A 19,123-nucleotide genomic window follows, 5' to 3' on the forward strand; every position below is an offset into this window, starting at 1 on the left:
CACATGATCACCGTTTTGACTCAAAAGCAAGCACAGGCAAAATTTGAGGAGGGACCATCAGGCTTCCGGGCTGCATGTTTCTGCGTAACCTGACTACATACTGATGCCAAACAAAATCACGACTGGTACTGCAGAAAGGTCCCTGCTTTTAAATCGCAACATTTACTGTAGTTGGTAGTGTAATATTTAGAGCACACAGTAATAAAAAAAAAAACTTGCATAACCATCAAACAAGTCGACACAGAGCCCTACTCGTTTTCAGCAGCCAGAGTGTGAAAAGAGCCATACTCAACATAGACATGACATCCACAATTATGTAAATCCACTGAAATTTTAAAAATCATAATATCCACTCAATGGGCTTGTTTACCTTTCTGTAATTTTCCTTACTGGACGCAGGCTACAGGAGGAAAGCACCAAAACCCTTTACAGAGCAATTTTGATTGGCTAAAAGTGACAGCACCCACTCGTATGACCACTCTCCTTATAATCCTGCTTATTCTGCATTTACAGACACCAAGGCAAAGATTTAGACATCAAACAGTATTAGGTTTTATATATCCTGTCATTTCAAACAAGGTTCACTTTAAGGTTTCTTAAAACCACGTACTGTATATAGAAACAAATTCAACATAACAAAATTAAAAACACTGGTCCACAGTAATTAACCACGTGGGACCCAATGTTGCGTATATAGTTGCTGATCACAACTAAGTTAACAAAAATGGGGACAACGTTTTAAAAATTACACTGAGACACTAGATTGGAAGCGAAGCTTCTTTAATGTACATTTTAGTTAAAGCCTGTATTGCAACGAAAGATGTACACTTATGTCAAAGTTACAGGTTAGGAGGTGCACAAACTACCGATATTCAAAATTGTATTCACTACAAAATCCAATGCATGAGAAATGAAGCGAGCTCTTCAGCTCTTCAGCAGGAGAAAGCTCACCGCTTCCTCCTCTCCTCATTTGCTGCCACACTCTCTAATGATCCTTCAGCATCCTGTCTGTCACACACACATAATTACGGAGAGTCGGCCCAACCCACTGCCCACCCTGACAATTCACAGACAGATCTTTAAATACATATAAATATAAAAAAAAGAAGTCTCGACAGACTCCGTGGGGTGAGGCAGGGACTGTGGATCACGGAGATGACCTACCAATATCATACAAACGCAGCGTATTATTTAAAAAAAAAAAAAAAAAAAAAAAACACTTCAGACAACGAACAGCTCACATTTTCAGTGGTGTTGGGGAGCTGAGAGAGACTGATTCAAACATGATACGACCGAAGAGACTCAAAAGCAACGCACTCAAAAACTCCACTGAGGCCGGGGGCAATAGTAAACAAAATACAAAACGCACACGAGGCTACAGGGTTCAACACTGTCCTCTCACACCACGGGTGCCTGAGAGTCCATTGGCAGGAACAAAATACTGGATTCATTAAAAACAAAACAGACCGAATAAGCTGTTCTTTTTTAAAATATTGACTTACAACAAATACACCTCCTTCAGCGTAAGTACAGAGGATATAAAACCGTATAGAACAGCTTCCAGCATATGTATGCAGGTTTAGCTCCGGAACATTGTCCTTTATCATTTGTGATTGCTAAAGCAGACTTCCTCTGCCCTCGCACCCAATTTTGCCACATGACAACTTATTTTGTTTTGTGATAACCTTCTCATAGTGTATTTTTTTTTACAGTATATTTGTGTACAATCTCTGTCTAGGCACTTGTGTTCTATGTGCTTACGAGCAATTCTACAACTTATTTCTCAGTGTATGTAGTTCCCATCCCCTAATATTTTTAGATTGTTATATAAACGTTTAGCAGGCAGTAAAATGTAACCACAGGGGAAAAAAAAAAAAAAAAACGGAGCAGAAGGCATCTCTCTCCAATACAGAGATCGAGCACAGCTTTAGGTGGTGTCCCTCACAAAACATGCGCTACGCTAAAACTCTTCCCCAGGTGTAGCTCTTCCTTATTCCCCCCAACGCAAAGACTGAACCGGCCCAATTTCGGATCCTGACGTCAGCGCCCACGTTAAGGGAGAAGCGTTGAATAAACGGAAGAGCGTAAAAACGACAGAAACAAAGACGGGCAGTCTCGGCACTGCAAAACGGCAAATAGAAAAAACACAAAGGATTATGTGAATAAAAAGTAGCACACATACCAAAAACACAAAAACAAACAAAAAAAAAACAAAATGGCAGTACAAGCAGTACAAGCATGTATTTTTTTTTTTTTTGAGTAGTCAGTATAGGTCGTATTCAGATAACCATAACACACGTTCTATCCGCCGACATAAAATCTGTGCAGGCGCTTAAGTCCATTTCCCATATGAATATCATATGATGATTCGCCGATTCACAGTAGTACAAAAGCTATTCTAAAGCCGCTCCTTCTTTTCCTCTCGGTCTTTGTTTTTTTTTTTTTTCGTCAATGTCAGCTGTACAGATCGGAACGTGCCGTGTGACGCCGGGGGCGTTTCTCGTGGGGACGTCTGTCTCTCTCTCTCGGGGACAGGGACGGCCGGGTCACTCCGCCGTCTCCGCGCTGGCTCCAGCCTCATCCCCGTGCTTGCTGTAGTTGCCGTTGTGCTGCGCCGGCGGCTCGGGCCCCTCGCCCGCAGCGGGCGAGTCCTCCCTGTCGCTCTCGTACTCCTTCTCCTCCTTGTCGTAATCCCTTTCCACCTGCAGGAGACGACGGGGTTACTAAAGCCACCCGCGGCGCGCTCGCTTTGACCATCGAGCCTGCGGAAGCCTCACCTTTAGATGCGAGTGAGGCCATCGGTCCTGAGAATAACCACCATTTTACCAATGCAAATTTAGAGTGAACCGTTAAATGAAAAAGGCTAGTATAAAACCTATTTAAGACCCATTTAAGTTGTAAAACAAGAGGAAAACATTGGCAGGTAAAGCAGGATCTCTCATATACGGTAAGCGTGCTCTGAGTAATCAAGTATCTTTGCAAATTTTGTAGGGTTTTTTCCTCCCCCCCCCGCAAATGGTGATTTTATCATGCTTTAACTAAACGGGGTTACCCGAAATGTATTTGCCTTCGTGCTGAATAGACAGGATAAGGAATACCAGCTGAGTGACGCTGTGTTTTTAAATGTGTCGAATCTAATCTTAAAGAACATCTGACTGATAAAATCAGGTGTCAAGCCTTGCTTAGGAACTAGGCCAAAACTGAGAACTGTAACTGATTGAAATGTTGTTCCTAGCCACAATACTTCACTTACACGCGTCAGTGACATTTTAATGTTCAATATGTACAGAAGAGAGACAGAGAGAGAGTGAGAGAGAGAGAGAGAGAGAGAGAGAGAGAGAGAAGGATAGACAGGGGGAGAGAGAGACCAGAGAGAGGATTGGCCCTGGCTGCACACATTGTGTCGCAGGACTTGGACACCACAGGACCCAAGACTGCAGACTGCAAATCCAATAAGCAGCACAGGCTCTCCTGCAAACAACAGCACACTGAATGCATTTTGTATGAACAGGGAACTGCACTTGTGGAGAAAGGAGGTATGTGCAATGTTAATGAAAGCAACGCACACCAGGACAGGACGAGGGTGCCATTCTCCAAGTCATAACAATAGGCCTGACCCATGGGCCCTTTGTGGTCTGGTACCAGTGAGTTGGCCACTGCTGGACACCCTCAGATACAACGTCCTATTCAGACGACACTCAGAAGACAGGTCTTCCATAGCTGATGAGAAGGATTACAAGGGACTTTTGCATGATAGCGTGCGACAGCAGTTGAGGGATTTCTGGAAAATTCCCTTGTGCCTCTAACGTGGCCACCGCCCCCTCACCTTCACAGCTTTGACCTTTCGCTCGTGCTTGTCCTTGTCTCTGCTGGTCTTCTTGGATGTCGAGCGCTCCCTCTCGGCTCTGTCCCGGCTGCTGTCCCGAGCTTTGTCCCTCTTCTTGTCTTTCTTCCCTCTGGAGGAGCAGAAGGGATGACTGATGACAGACTTTTGAAACGAGGATTAGGGCGACGACTGTTGACTGGCAAGGAGACAAACGACTTCCCTTCCACGGCCAGGGGCGTGCAAGGGGAAGCGTTACGTGTGCGGTCATATTTCTAGGAATACCTTGCGAAATTTGCAAATTCGAAAGCGCAAGCGAATAGGAGGTACCTCGGAAACAAGTCATCAGGAAAAAAATACATAGAGGCCAAAAGGAGTTCAGCGGCTAACTGCAATAAATGACCTGACCATACTTTTGCTCATATTGGTCACATGATAAATCTTTGTACCTTTATTATATAAGACATTCAAATATTTACAACAATGTTTTGTGTTCTGAAAGTTTAAGGGTTACCCTGACCTCGTTTTGCTCTCATCGGGTCTAGAGACATGTAACAAACAAATGATGGCCGCTTACAGATTGATCTGCATCACCATCGCATTAGAACCATGTCTCCTGAAGAAATTAGCACATAACACCCACAACACCAATACAGTGTTAAACCATATTTATTTTATGGGTGGAAAAACCGTTCTGCAATCGTCAAACACGTGGACTGCAAGTCAAATGGCTGGAAGCTGATCCCGTTTTGAATCTGATAGGGAAGCTTTTCGCAAGCCAGGTCAAAACTACAAATATTCCTTTTCTTTTTTTTCCTTCTGTGTATCGGCTTAATTACTCATTTAGTACATTTGCCTGGGGAAGAGCCCGTATCTGTGATGAGCGCTCCACACACCTCCGTTGATTATGGTAATATACCAGGTGCAAGCTTGTTATTCCTGTTTGGAAAGGTTAAACTACGTGAGCAGAATACAGACACTCAGAGGTGTTGTCCTGAAATGCCTTTACCTCCTTGGTGACGGAGATCTCGCTTTCCTTCTCGGAGTCCTGGACCGACTCCTGCTCTTCTTTTTATGTCCTCTGAAGAGAAAAATGTACTTGTAATGGGAACAGTCAAATATTTAGATCTGTGCATTTCACTACGAATGAAATATCTTTGAGTTTGGAGTGCCAGTATGAGAGGTTTACTTAATGCACTGCTGCAAAAACACTCCTGAACTCTGCAACACTTTGCTAAAGGCAAAGATAAAATAATGATGGACACATAACGTCATCTGGTTCTGTGCAGACCTGCTGGTGCTGCGGGATCTCCGGGATGCGCTGTAGCTTTTCGGTGGCGTTCGTCCCTTCTTGTCCCTCTGCCGCCTCTCGTCCTTCTCTCGGGAGGCGGCCTCCTTTCCCCTCCACTTCCCATCCTTCTCTTTTCGCCTGTCCCTGCGGAGCAGGGGGACCTGCGTTAGACTGACTGCGGGTCAGGCGGAACGGTTGTGCCCATTGTGGGTCTGGAGGGACTATGTTAAGAGAGGAACTACGTTAGGCTGATCCCAGGTCAGGAGGAACTGCACTAGAGAGGAAGTGCATTAGGCCGACTGCAGATACCGCGTTAGACAAACTGCAGGTCAGCAGTAATTGTGTTCCAGAGGAACTGTGTTAGGCCGCCTGCTGGTTGGGAGGAACTGCATTAGGCTGAAAATGCTAGGCAAGAAGAACCATGTTAGAGAGGAACTGCATTAGATCCATTGCAGGTCAGGAGGAACGGCGTAAGACCAACTGCAGGTCAGGAGGAACGGCGTAAGACCAACTGCAGGTCAGGAGGAACTGCGTTAGACCAACTGCAGGTCAGGAGGAACGGCGTAAGACCAACTGCAGGTCAGGAGGAACTGCGTTAGACCAACTGCAGGTCAGGAGGAACTGCGTAAGACCAACTGCAGGTCAGGAGGAACTGTGTTAGGGAGGAACTCCATTAGACCCACAGATGGAACCATGTTTGGCTGACTGCTCTTCCCATCCGCTTGCTGGCCTGGCAAAGCTCCTTACGAGCAGCTGAGGAGCAGGGTTCAGGACCCATAACCCCCCCTGCGGTGCACACACGGTGCTGAGCCCACCTGGATCTGGAGCGGCTGCGGGAATGCCTCCTGTCCCGGGAGCGCGAGCGCTTCTTATGCGAGCTCCGAGAGCCGTGCGAATCGCTGACCTTCTGCCGTGACCTCTGAGAGCCCCTGCTCCTGCAGGCGACAAGAAAGGGGGCACCTCCTTAGCAACCAGCTCCCACACGCACAGCCACTCCAAAGGGCACACAGTGTCACATTCGAGGGGCAAGAGATTAAACTCAAGATGCCTGCCAGACTAGATTTGCAACGCTGTGATTGAAGTGATTAGCTACTGGGCCTTTTTACTCTTGTTTCTAGAGCCGTGCTTCCACTCACCATGATTAACTGTGCAAGGCAGCCAAGGCAACTTTCCCACCAAACTGATCAAAGCCAACAGTAAACTAGGCGATCCTAGACATGTAGGTTGTACACTGGCTTCTAGCTGAAATAATAATTGCCAAACACAGCTTTGGGACAAACACAGCTACACATACACACAGGGCACACTCTCAGCTAAGGCAGACCATCGCACCACTAAAGGAGCAGCCAGCAAGCTGAGCTCACCTGTGCCTGGAGTGCGAGCGTTTCCGTCGCGACCGGGAGCGGGACCGGGAGCGGGATCTCCGACCCCTTCTGGAGCTGCTCATGGAGCGCTTCTTCCTCGTCTCCTCTGAAAGCCAGAGCGGAACAGCACAGCGGTCAGGGGTCCACGGTATCACGGAATGAACGGGCAAGCACAAACCGGCGGGACTGCACTTTTCCTCACACTCCCCAAACTGCACCTACTTCGGCACTTAGCAGACTGCTGTACATTATGTAAAAGCGTGTTATGTAACGACTCCTACTAACGGTCACGACAATGCTGACACAGTATTGCCTCTGCCCTGAGCCTAACCTTTTTATACGCGCTTTCATAAGCCACTCTGGCTAAGTGCGTCTGAGGTAAACCAAATGCAAGTGTACATGTGGAATATAGAGAAACGTCTCTGAGAAGGTCACCTGGCTCGATGGCGGCGGCGATGGTGGACTGGGCCTCCCGCACCCGCTTCATCACGTCCTCGAGCTCTTTGGCCGCAGCCTGGGGGGTAAGCTCCGGTGGCTTCACAATGGCGTTGTTGGAATGGTTAATCCTAAAGAGAAAAACAACCTTTACTCAGAACGTCTAATTCATCACAATTACCCATCAGCGTACTCTCACCTGCAAGACTGCAGGTCCCCAGAAACTGTTATCTGCAATTCTACCCTGCAAGTGCTCGCAACACTACTCAGCTGCATATCGCACATCTGGTGGCTTAAATTTCATCTCACCCCTGAACTACCTGAAACCACTTCAAAATCATTGTTGCAGGGTTTCACTTGTGAAATTAAGGATTAAAAAAAAGAGAAGCTCATGAGGGTAACAACAATTTAAAGACTGACTTTTAAAGGTAATTTCAAAATGTTTTGAGCAAAATAAGGTCTGCGTCATACAGTGGAGTGCACTTCACTATGGTCAGAGACCCACCTGTGTTCAATTAATATGCTGAAAACACCTCTCAAGTAAAGAGGTGTAAACTAATCCGGCTTGGTATAACCGGCCCTTTGTGAACGCCAGCCTCAGTGACAGCCAGCCTCTCTCAGATCTCGGCTCTCAGCTCTCTAAAGGGCCTTTTTTTCCAGCATCTCAATTATCGCAGAGCGATGACACCTCACCATTCACCTGTTTACACAACTCTCACCACTAAACGAGGCGATGAAACGCTGTGGCCGCTGTTGCAGCCTCTCTGCTGACCACGTGAGTGAGTGCCAGTGCACTGTGCTTCACCGCAGGAGCTGTGGATTTTACACCAACTGTCTGAGGTGAGGTCACACTTCATCAGCGAGGCTGATACACCTCGCCGTGCAGCACCGCGCAGTCTACGACACGGGAGTTCTTTCCTCCGGCTGCTTCATAGGTAAAACGCTGAAGTGCGATTCTGCATTTACACCTGCAGCTACTGGTGCAAATGGGGTTATCTTGCTCAGTGTCAAGTAAGTGCGGGAAAATAAAAACGCTTGTCGTGCCCTCTCCTCAAAGCTGAAATACAAAGAAATGCTGCAACAGGAGAGTTATTCACCGAAATAACTCTCTCAAATGAAAATAATGAATAGAAAGCACCACACGTGTATAGGAAGACCTCAAACTCCTGGCCCTGAAGAGAAGGCAGCTGCAATACTACATATTCAGTGGGGGGCACTGGTCTTACTTCAGTGGTCTGTCTCCGAACATGACTCCGTTGAAGGTCAGGGCCCTGGACACGGACTCCTGGTCGGCGAACTCCACAAAGGCGAAGCGCGTGGGCTGGGTTTCGTCCCCTGCCATCCGCACGAACTTGACATCCCCCACCTGCTTGAAGTACTCCAGCAGCTGCTCCGCCGTGGTCGTCTGCAGGAACATTACAGTACCTGACTAAAAATGCACTTCTGCAAGATAATAAACGTCAAATTTTTCTCTTTTAATAATACGAAACGAGGTCGATACTGCTGGATTAAAAGAGTCAAAATTGTGGTGGAATCCTCAGGCTTGGCTTATCAAGTGTAATTCTGTAGCAGTACCCGAGTCTGCTGCAGAACCTGCTGTTGTGGGCTTCATTAAATACATACACATTCCAGGCTGCCCCCGTGGTCACAAAGCTTCTTGAGCACACTATAACCCTTAATTACGGGTGGCAGTGTAGCATAGTGGTTAAGGAGCAGGACTCGTAACCGAAAGGTTGCCGGTTCGATCCCCACAGTTGCCTCAGTAAATATCTAGCTGTATAAATGGATAACATTGTAAAGAACTGTAACCTATGTAAGTTGCTTTGGATAAAAACGTCTGCCAAATGAATAAATGTAAATGTAATACTGACATACAACATCACTACGCCTTGCCTTTTTACTGGCACAAATACTTTAATCTAGAAACAACTGGGCTGGATAAAAAAACACAATTCAGCAACAACAAAAACCAGCAGGGGAAGTGGCTGACAGTTTGGCATTAACTAATAAATAAGAAAAACAACAAGCATATTTCAGTTCCTTACACACTTCAGAAAGATAGTGACGAAGTTAAGAAGTGAAAAATTACAAGAAGTATCAAGATTCAGAGCATTTCCTTCATTCATTTTTGTATAAGCAGGAACAGTAAGATTTAGCCACAGAATTAAATCCACATTAAATCAGTATAACTTTAAAGGAGGTGGAATTCATGTGCAACAACAACCCACAATTTATGCGCGCAAGTGTTTTTTGTTGCACTGTTATAAGTCTGCGTGGCTTATTTTCCAGCTGTGTGATTAAGTCCTTTGAAATAAATCAGTCCTTCGGTGTTACCTGCGAGTTCAAGTTGCCAACATAGACAGTCCTTCTGATTTCATCAATTTTAGAGGGGTCCACATTTCCCATCAAAGGGGGCTGTGTCGAAATTCCTCCCAGGCCTGTGACAGAGGGATCGAGGCCAGCCTGCAACGCTCCCAGATTGCCAATTGGGATACCCAGCTGCAACAATAGAAACGCTGCAGTTTAGGACTGATGACAAGTGGATTTACACAGTCAACACTTCATTTCCCAGCTACCAACTCTTTGATGACCTCTTGTTACACAAGTAAACAACAGGCTAGTATACCTACAACTCTGCTACATGCCTGAAAGACAATCAAACAGATACACCAGACATATCCTTTTTATGCAGTTTTTTTTCTTACAAATATCAAACAATGTAAACCTTGAGTGGAGTGATTATTCAGACATAGAAGTTTATTTACCATCCAAGACCTAAAAAGGGCTGATCATCAATCAGAATGAACAGCACTGTTTGCTGTGGTCCAACTGTAAGTTCACTGCCCTTCTGTAGGCTCCCAGTGTTAGAAATACTTTATGAAAATATACCACTCAAACTAATCTTCCCACACAACCAAAAGTTGGACTGCCTAAAATAATGGGGAACTGTAAAACCATATGGGCACTAAAATAGTAGAGAATTCTGTTATCTACTTGTTTGTCTGTTGCCTGGACGAAAACATTTGTGTGACACCGTAACAGACATGTACTTTTCAGTATCACATCCGTTACATTATTTGTTATCATTTCCTTTTTTCTTTAAGGATTATCATTTTTATTTATAACAAAAATAAGCAGAGCCTTTATGGAAATTATACAGTATAGCACTTACAGTGGTCATTCCAGAAACATGTCATCCCAGACAACACTGAGTTGGAATACATGATATCGGTACGTTTCAGGGGTTACCATGAGAAATGACAGAATAGCAGTTATATAGCTAGTGAAAAGACCTTGCATTTACCCCATGTAAACCGTGCCACAGAACTAAAGGGGCTTCCCTTTATCAATCAGATCCATTCTGGTCCTTAATTGCCAAATCTGCTTAACCTGTAAAATCTGGATCATGAACCCTGCCCTTTGCGAACACACCACACTGCCACCCACCCCAAATCTTATAAACAGTCAACACATGTAATTTTAAATAGCTAACTGCAGGAAAGGATATGTCTAATAACCACAGATTATAATCTGGGAACACTTGCCAGCACATACGACGCCACACAAAACAAGCCCACACAATAATGTGTCACCCGAACCAAAATGGAGGCGCTTGAAGTTTACACTGAAATGACCCCCCTTTAATTTATGTAGAGGAGAAACACAGATTAACATACTTTAATATAGTTTGCTGTAGTTTCAAGAAATATACCGGAATGGGTGAAGCTTGGGTCAACGGCTGAGGAATGAAGAGAGGCTACACTGCTTCTGGGTGTCATCCTTTTACACTTGGAGCCTGCGGTTTTGAGTGTGAAAACTGAGCACTGGGGTTAATGTGTGTTGCCATTTTAGATGTGCAACTGGTTGCACAGTAGAGACACCATACAAACACCCCCTCATAAAAAAAAAAAAAAAAAAAAAAAAAAACAGGGGCTTGACTTGATAAATGCCATCTTCAATGGCTTTTATCTATCTTTAGTATCACAGCGCCAAACGAAGAGACTCCACTACTGAATGAACGCTTGCAGCATACAAGTAAGTGACTTCAAAACAAAATGTATCCATTTTAACAGTTACAGTATGCACATTTTTATTATGCCTTTGAATATTAGTATCTTTGCTGCATTAACAGTTGAATACTATTTAAGCATTTGCTCTGTTGTAAAATGCATTTTACTGTAAAAGTAAACGAAAATCTGTTTAAATGTATTCTATCTATTGTATTAACAAGGATTACAGTCAGTACTGCAAACAGTACTGTATACCAGTAAGATGAAATGAAATTGAATCATTTGCATTTTAAACTGACTCTGCCTGGAAAATTCACAGATTTTTGATTAACAGCAACCATTTTTATAGATTTTTCGCTGAAAATCTGCATGTTCTGTGAATAACAGCATGTGTGACTATGTGCTTTTTCAGGATACAAAAAAAAAATTTCTACTTAGGTCCCAGGGTGAAATGTAACAATACATAATCGTGTGCGTAAATTAAACGGGAACCAAATGAAAATCTCATAATGATTGTGCTGGAAAAGCGTTAAGACAGTTATGAAAGGGGAGATGAATGCTTATTTGTTTTGCAAATGGTGTTGTACCGAGACTGGCTTTTTAATTTAAGTGACTTGAAGTCACGACACCGTTGCAGAAGACAGAAAGCAGCACAGGACAGCATAGGAGCACCGTGGGTGACTGAAACGCAGCCAGTGAAACCCGTGATTACATCCTGCCCCTCTGGACATGCGCTTGACCCTGCTGACAGTCCAGAGGAATTTGTGAAGACGTTTGTGTGGACGCTGATATTTCTCTCGGAATTTGATAATCCATTACAGCTCATTTACAACTGTCCTGTGATTAACTGCATGGCATTTCTTCATGTGTATAAATGTTTGTGCTATACCAGGGCCTAAGCTGATTACCATATCAAGTGTCACACTGGTTATGCCAACTGCTGGCAATTAGTATTCAATTTTGAGCTGTGGTACAAAAGCGCAAGAGGAAATAAACATGTCTTCCAAAATGATTTCTAGTCTCTTTTTGCATTTTCATTTTAAAGTAATTTAAAAGAAGAACTGGGCGCAGTTTACTGTAGAAGCTATGAAATCTCATCTTACAGGGGCATCTTGGTAACCTTGATAAGAGCTGCAACCACAGTGGAGGTTTATCTCACCATCTGCTAACCTGCTAACACCTCAGCGTGTGTCAATGAGTGCTACTACAGTCTTTCAGAGAACGGAGCAAAACAGGTCTCTGACACTTCCTGTCTATATACGGAAATATTACAATGTATGGCTTTGTAAAGCACATAGGCAACCTTTAATTCTGATGGGTCGCAAGATGGAGAAAAGATGATAGCTCTTGTGGTTTAAGTTCTCAACTGCTATTACTCTCATGTTTCCAACACCTCTGGGTATGTAAATCGGGCATGCTTCCCTTACAAACCTTACCCAACAACAACACTGACCAATTAGAGCATAGAGATATCACCACTGTAAACACCATACCATTATGTCTTAGACCGTTCCTGGGAAACAGGTCTCATAAGAAAAAAACATATTGATCATCACAAAAGATGGAACACACCACATTAACCAGATGCCCAAGAGAAATGTATAATATGAAGCTGGGGTGGGGGGTAGAGGCTGTACTCACATTCTGGAGCGGCGTTGGGGTGGGGATGGGCAAGAGTCCCCCTCCAGGCATCAGACTGGCAACGGGGGTGGCAGGAGCCAAAAGTGACAAAGCCTTGGCCTCCTCTGGGATTTTACCTGCAGGGTAGAGCGCAGGTTTCAGTGCAGGTAATGGAAGGAAAACACCATTCTTCTCTTCTATGATCTCACAAATACCCCAGTATTCTAGAGAGAAAGGTCCTGACAAATCCCTACTATTCTACCAGCTGAGAAACATCTCGGAAAAAGAACCACTTGTATGAAAAAGCCGAGAGTCCTCACTGGAAGTCCTCCTATTGCCAGATTTACAGTTTTATCACTTTGTCAAGAGATTTATCAGGCTAAAAACAAAAAAACCAAAATAAAAAAAAAAATTTAAAAAAAAAATAAAACACAAAACGTTAAACATTTTTTTTTTTCACAGAGAATCTGATTCTTTGCCTCTTCTAAAGATCAAAATAATGCAGAGAATTAGTTAACGCTTTGAGGTATGGGTCACCTGTACTGGAAACATATTGGTCATGAACCATACGATATCAAGCATGGGCGCTTTTCCCGTGGGGCGATCGTTTCGCAGTGTTGGAAAGGTGTGCAACACAAGACAAGCGTTCATGTTGGCTGCATCACTAATAGCACACAGAACATCGGATACAGAAAAGAAGAACATTTTTTAAGAATCTTCGAAATCCCCAAATATAAGCAAAAACTTGTCAAAAAAGAGAGAAATATGTGACTTTCTCCACAACGTCTAATGTACATGGCCCTTCTTCACTTTGGGGGGGTGGGGTGCAGGGTGTAGGGGGATGGGGAGGGGTAAAGAGCTTGCTTTATGTCTAGTCCGTGCTGTCAAAGGCAAAGCCCCCAAAACATGCATCTCAGTACAGCATCTATAGCTTTATAATATAGAGAGGCAACAGGATTGTTCTAAGGTAAAGGGACCAGTGAGGTTTCAAATTCCAAGGGCCAATTAACATCTACTTAACATGTAATAACTCATACTTAATCATTATTTCTTCAAGACAGTAGGTTCTTTACATAATTTTCACTTTTTAAAATCATAAGTTCATGCAAAGGAATTTTCAAGGGTGTGGTTTTTAAAAACACACATTCCTTAAAAAGTGACGTTCAGGAAATTGTCTCATTTCCTAAAGGTGATCAGGATTGAACAACAGCTCTACTTCTAAAGCAAATAAGGTAAATAGGATTTTTTTTTCTAGTACATATTTTAAATCTTGATTGCAGAGAATGCTGGGGGATGTTTTCACATTCCTAAACACAGATGAAACCCTGATCGTATTCATGAAAAACATGAGTGAGAAAAAGTAACGTTAGTTTAACTCCATTGCAGTCCACATACAATAAACACTTCCCCATGAATACTGGTTGTCATGTCAACCTAGACAATATTCAAACAAACATGAGAGGAAGCAGTTATGAAGTGATGTACTTCGGATTTAAAAAAAAAAAAAAAAAAAACTAAATTAAAAGGAAATAAAAACAATTCTATGAAAATAGCAGTTTTTTTTTCTCTAGAGGGAAACAACGGACAACAAAAGAAAGAAAACAAAATAAATAGATAAATAAATAAAAGAAAATAAAAAGAGACAAGGTGTCCATCTTGGTAGGATTCAGCGGTTATTCTCCAGGTCACATTCCCCCCTTGAAGGCAGCGGCCCCAGCGGGAATAGTGGCTTGGCAAACAATGCCTTACTCAGGCTAGTGTAGTGTACCAGCTGGGCCAGTCTAGTCATCTGATATGCACACATAATCACACAGAAAAAACATACAGAACCAAATTAATAAACTCAGTATCCATCGAGCACCAAGTCACCAGGACAAGCAATTTCAGAATGAGAGAAATAAATCAAAGGATAGAGGGAATGCAAGAATACCACTCTTTTAAGAAAATGGAACAGCTGTTCCAGGAGAGAGGGAAATAAAAACAGAAACAAAATAAAAAAACAAAACAAAAAAATAAAACAAAAGAAAAAAAAGAGAGAAAAAGACGTCGTTAGCTACATGATATGTATCGGATCATTTCTACCACAACCTTTAACACTAATTTATAGCTAACATTTTCCCGCTTCCCAACCCATTCATTCACTGATTTAATAATGCAACATTAAACCAGCAATGTGAAAGAGCACAGTGCAATGCCAGCTTAAAAGTACTGGACATGGGTACAAATTAGCATGTGTGATTTTTTTTTTTTTTTTTACAATCATAATTGTTCTTCTTTAAAGTAACATTATCTCTGCCCAAGCTCAGTTGGTAAGCCTATTTGTTTGAATGTCCAGAATGTCTTGCTCGCTTTTTGTAATTGTTTTGCCCTGCACACAGCAGTTAAGCTGACAAAAAGATGTCTCTAATTTTCAGAAAGTGCTTGGTAACAAAAATCTCCCTCGCCTTGTCAGCTTTCCAACGAAACACAGTAATGGTGTGTCACTGCCAAGTGAAAACGTACTACACAGCAATGGTGACATTCTGAAAGACAATCACACAATGTCAACCATATGCCATCCTTTCTGTGAGATGAATGATTAGGTTATTTCTTTGTATTTTTTTCCATACACATCCTCAACATACATACACACAGGCACACACAAAGCTTACAACTGCATATTCACAAATTTCAATACTGCACATTTGTAAACATTTTGCAACATGTATATATGATATTGTGAGGATAATTTCAAAAGGAATCCTGTGTCACTGAACAGACTACATACTGTGCTGGTTCTGTAACTCAGATTCACTTGTTATGCAACTGTACTTTTCAATCACTTAAAATGACAGAGAGTACAACAGTAAATGTAAGTAACACGATGATGACCTGTGGTTCTGTAAAAAGTTTATTTAACATTGAAATTCTTCCGGAGATGGACGGTGCGTTTACATGGATTAGTCTGGTTACGCATAAGCAGCTCATTTGTTAACCGTGCACTTGAGCATAAACGACAGCTATACTCACCTTCAGCGCAGGGCACAACTATCAAAGCTCTGTCAATAAATACTGTGTTGGTTAAATGTTGTGCCACCCCAACACTGGAAGGTTCTCGATATTTTATATAACATACTTTGGACGAAAAGGGGAGTGGAGCATTGCTGAAAGAGAAGAGAGAGTTTTATTAGAACAACAGTCAGTTTTCGGGTGCTCCATAAACATGTAGCCATAATTAGGATGATGAACGTTAGGTTATTACATACTTGCTAAACCAAAAAACTAACCTAATAATTGCGAATATCATGCCTAGGAGGCGACAGTGTTCGCTCTCTAACCTACAACTGGAAAAAACCAAGTAGGTGACAGCGTTGCAAGGTAGCTACAACTAGCGAGCTAAGCAGATTGCTCGGTCACTTAAGATGTGACCAAACATACACCTAGTTGGCCAAGTCAATGGTAAAGGGAATGTTTGAAAAGTAAAGTTTTCTTAAAACATTCTCAATGGACACCACGCATACCTGTCAGTCTAGTTAGCGAACAAATAGGTTTTTTCCCTAGCTAATTTAGTTATCTTGTAGAAACAGCCATCTAATTTGTATGTTTTGCTATCTAACTAAATGACAAAGATTTACATTACTGAATAGATAGCTAGTTGGCACATTGTTGCTACGACGCGTATGAATGAAGAAGGAAATACAGGGAGAAATACGAGGGGATTACCTGATAGCTGTATCTTTCCTAGCTAACCTAGTTAAGGCGGTGTAACAGTTTCTTTCAAACTAAATAACTAACTAGTTAGGTTGGTTTGAACAGCAACATCTCAATTTATGAAATAAAAAAAAAAACTGTTGATGAGAAGATACGACACCAGGTAACCACCGGGTTGGAACCGATGTCTTCAGGCCATATACCAGAGCACTAGGCCCATTCACATCCTGGGTGTTTCCCGTCTTCTAGCAGGCCCTTCGACATACTTACTCCGGCGGGTAGAGCCGCAGCTCCTCGATATCCCCGAGAAAGCCGAAGAGAGTCCGCATCTGCTCGCTGCTCACTGCCGACGACAAATTGGTGATCTGAATCACGGCGGTGCCTGGAATTCCACTCATCTCGATCGGTTTCTGAAGGGGGAAACGACTTTTAAAATGTAAATCTTGCACAGGTAATTACAGCGTTTCTTTTTATTTTCAGCCCCCGCTTTTAGTTTTCTTGTTCAAAATTATACCGCTGGGCGCTAGCGAGGCGAATACAGGCCCTGGTGTCGCATTTCCTATCCGCGCCACAGCGCCACCGCTCGGAAGGGATGTCTCAGCAACGACGCTGTTCACCCACCCACGCATCCGCAGAGTTGGAATTGATTTTCGAAGCCAAGCGCAGCGGTGGACTGGTCACGTATTAACTCCGCAGACTGGTTGCCAAGTGTTTTGAGAACACAATGGGAGATGAATCAAACGTAAACGTGAATCTGCTGTACTGTGTAAATGGAATTTGCTGCGTATTTGGCACATTCTTCAATTTCAATCTGACGCCCGGATGAAAACAGGGCGAACCTGTTTTATACGTAGGCTGTTTACTTGCTTTTTTAAACTGCTTGAAACGGAATACGTGAGCTCAGTCATTGATTCTGATGCTACTACAGATCAGCCCTTTCCCTACAAATGTGTGTCAATAGGTTTTCATCCGAAAGAGGCAGATATATTCCATAGTCCCTTTCCTCGGTGAACCCGAGGAAAGATACTGGCCCTGATGGTGTGACAGGAAGCTAGGGTGCTGAAGGAATGTGCAGACCAGCTCTCCAAGGCCTTCACAAAGATCTTCAACCTGTCCCTGTCTAAATCCATCATCGCACCTTCCCTGAAGTCTGCCACAATCATTACACTGCCGAAAAAGACTGTCATCAGCGGCCTCAACAACTACCGTCCGGTCACACTTACACCGGTCATCCTGAAGTGCTTCGAGAGGCTGGTCTTGCAGCACATCAAAGCCAGCCTCCCACCCACCTTCGACCCACATCAGTTTGCCTACAGAGCGAATAGGTCTACAGAAGATGCTATCGGTACTGCTCTTCACACTGCACTGACCCACCTTGAACACCAGGGGAGCTATGTGAGGATGCTTTTCATAGACTTCAGCTCTGCCTTTAACACTGTCATCCCAGGCAGACTGGTCACTAAACTTACTGACTTAGGACTTTGCTAACCCAACTGCCACTGGATCAAGGACTTTGACTAACCGCCCCCAGACTGTTAGACTAGGCCCCCACCTCTTACACTCAGCACCAGCGCCCCACAGGGCTGTGTGTTGAGCCCGTGGATGACGACTGTGGTTGGACTTATTTATACAACACTGCACAGATATTTACATTTCAACTGCACCTTTGTATGTATATATTCCTAATTGCACTACTTGTACATAGGGCCACTGCAATTCAGTAAATTTGCAATATCCTGAAGTGCAATATCTCAGCTGCTAATAGTTTTATATCTTGTTTTATAGGTTATAGCAACATTTTATATTTTATTTATATATCTAGCATTTTAAATTAGTTTAGCTTGGACTCTTTTCTATTTTTAATTGCTGTTTATGTGTGAATGCACCATCAGGATTGCTACTCAATTTCGTTGTACTCTGTGCAATGACAATAAAGGAATCTATCTAGCATCTCTCAAACTTCTCTTTAAATGATTTCTATTGAAAGCACTATATGCTGCCATTTAATATGCATAAGAGCATATGGACAACAAAAGACCTTTAAAATAATAAATAAAATGGAAACCTGTGTGGCAAATGTTGTGCATTTATTGGAGTCACATATCTATTTTGGGGTTCTGTTCATCTCGTTCAGTAATTTCACATTTTGTCACTTTAGTTCTGTTGCATTATAATTCCTCTGTGAGGTGCTCTGCAATAAATTTACAACTGTGTACCTGAGTAAAACAGGTTTGTCTGATTGATGTCATCAGTGCAACTCGCACAAAACATTACCCTTAAAAGCACAACCGTCAACGTAAGCCAAGAGATGTTACTTTCACAATTGAATCAACATCCTGAAAACTAAAACCAAGGAAAGGAAAGACTCAATCCACAGGAAAACTTTAAAGAGCATTAGTTTATTTATTTCCACAGGTTACTTCAGAAACAGTAATTATGTACAAAATCTGGAATGTTGAATAAATGCATATCGATCGTCTCCTTGTAGCCACTTCCAAACATCTGAAATAGTTATACATTAAAAGGGTTGTTTCTGCATTGCAATTTATTGCTGGTTTTACAAACTAATGCCATGATTATTTCATTTTTTACCTTTTTAAAAGTATTTACATATTGATTAGTAATCTAAAAATCAAAGAAACAGAATGTGCTAAATAAATAAAAATAAACATGGGGACATCAGGAAAAATATTAGCAAGTTGTTCTTTAATGATATGGTAAGAATGTGTGACCCCAGAACTCATTCCAAGATTGTCTACACTGGATGATGAATAGATCCTTTTTTTTGCTGTCAATATAAAATACACCATTTTGACTTAGGGAAATTCATCTGAATATTCCCAGTCCCACACAGAAAATATAGAACATACAGCACAATAACTTAAACAGA

At 42.7% G+C, this 19,123-nt stretch overlaps 1 protein-coding gene across 3 annotated transcripts; it reads right to left on the bottom strand.

Moving 5' to 3' along the window:
- Positions 1-868: 868 nt before the first annotated feature.
- On the bottom strand, positions 869-16,798 carry srek1 (splicing regulatory glutamine/lysine-rich protein 1). 3 transcript variants are annotated; one of them, XM_036528595.1, is made up of 12 exons: positions 16,504-16,798; positions 15,553-15,686; positions 12,565-12,680; positions 9,248-9,412; positions 8,140-8,318; positions 6,914-7,044; positions 6,479-6,584; positions 5,930-6,049; positions 5,115-5,258; positions 4,833-4,904; positions 3,827-3,956; positions 869-2,702 (listed from the first exon to the last, which is right to left on the bottom strand). In XM_036528595.1, the coding sequence occupies exons 1-12, from the start codon at positions 16,629-16,631 to the stop codon at positions 2,547-2,549; spliced, it is 1,581 nt and encodes a 526-aa protein (XP_036384488.1). In that variant the 5' UTR covers positions 16,632-16,798; the 3' UTR covers positions 869-2,546. The 3 variants fall into 3 exon arrangements, with proteins under 3 accessions (XP_036384488.1, XP_036384490.1, XP_036384489.1); XM_036528597.1 differs by lacking the exon at positions 16,504-16,798 and adding an exon at positions 13,081-13,207 and having other exon boundaries at positions 15,553-15,603; XM_036528596.1 differs by lacking the exons at positions 15,553-15,686; positions 16,504-16,798 and adding exons at positions 13,081-13,207; positions 13,802-14,052.
- Positions 16,799-19,123: the final 2,325 nt, after the last annotated feature.

The sequence above is a fragment of the Megalops cyprinoides genome, chromosome 5 (assembly GCF_013368585.1).
Source record: "Megalops cyprinoides isolate fMegCyp1 chromosome 5, fMegCyp1.pri, whole genome shotgun sequence".
Lineage (NCBI taxonomy): Eukaryota > Metazoa > Chordata > Actinopteri > Elopiformes > Megalopidae > Megalops > Megalops cyprinoides.

Coding starts and splice junctions, on each gene's coding strand:
- srek1 (XM_036528595.1), bottom strand. CDS start 16,631: ATGAGTGGAATTCCAGGCACCGCCGTGATTCAGATCACCAATTTGTCG. Junction 12,681..15,552: donor AGTTGTGCCCTGCGCTGAAG/GTGAGTATAGCT, acceptor TCTACCCTGCAG/GTAAAATCCCAGAGGAGGCC. Junction 3,957..4,832: donor AGATCTCCGTCACCAAGGAG/GTAAAGGCATTT, acceptor CTGCTCCTCCAG/AGGGAAGAAAGACAAGAAGA.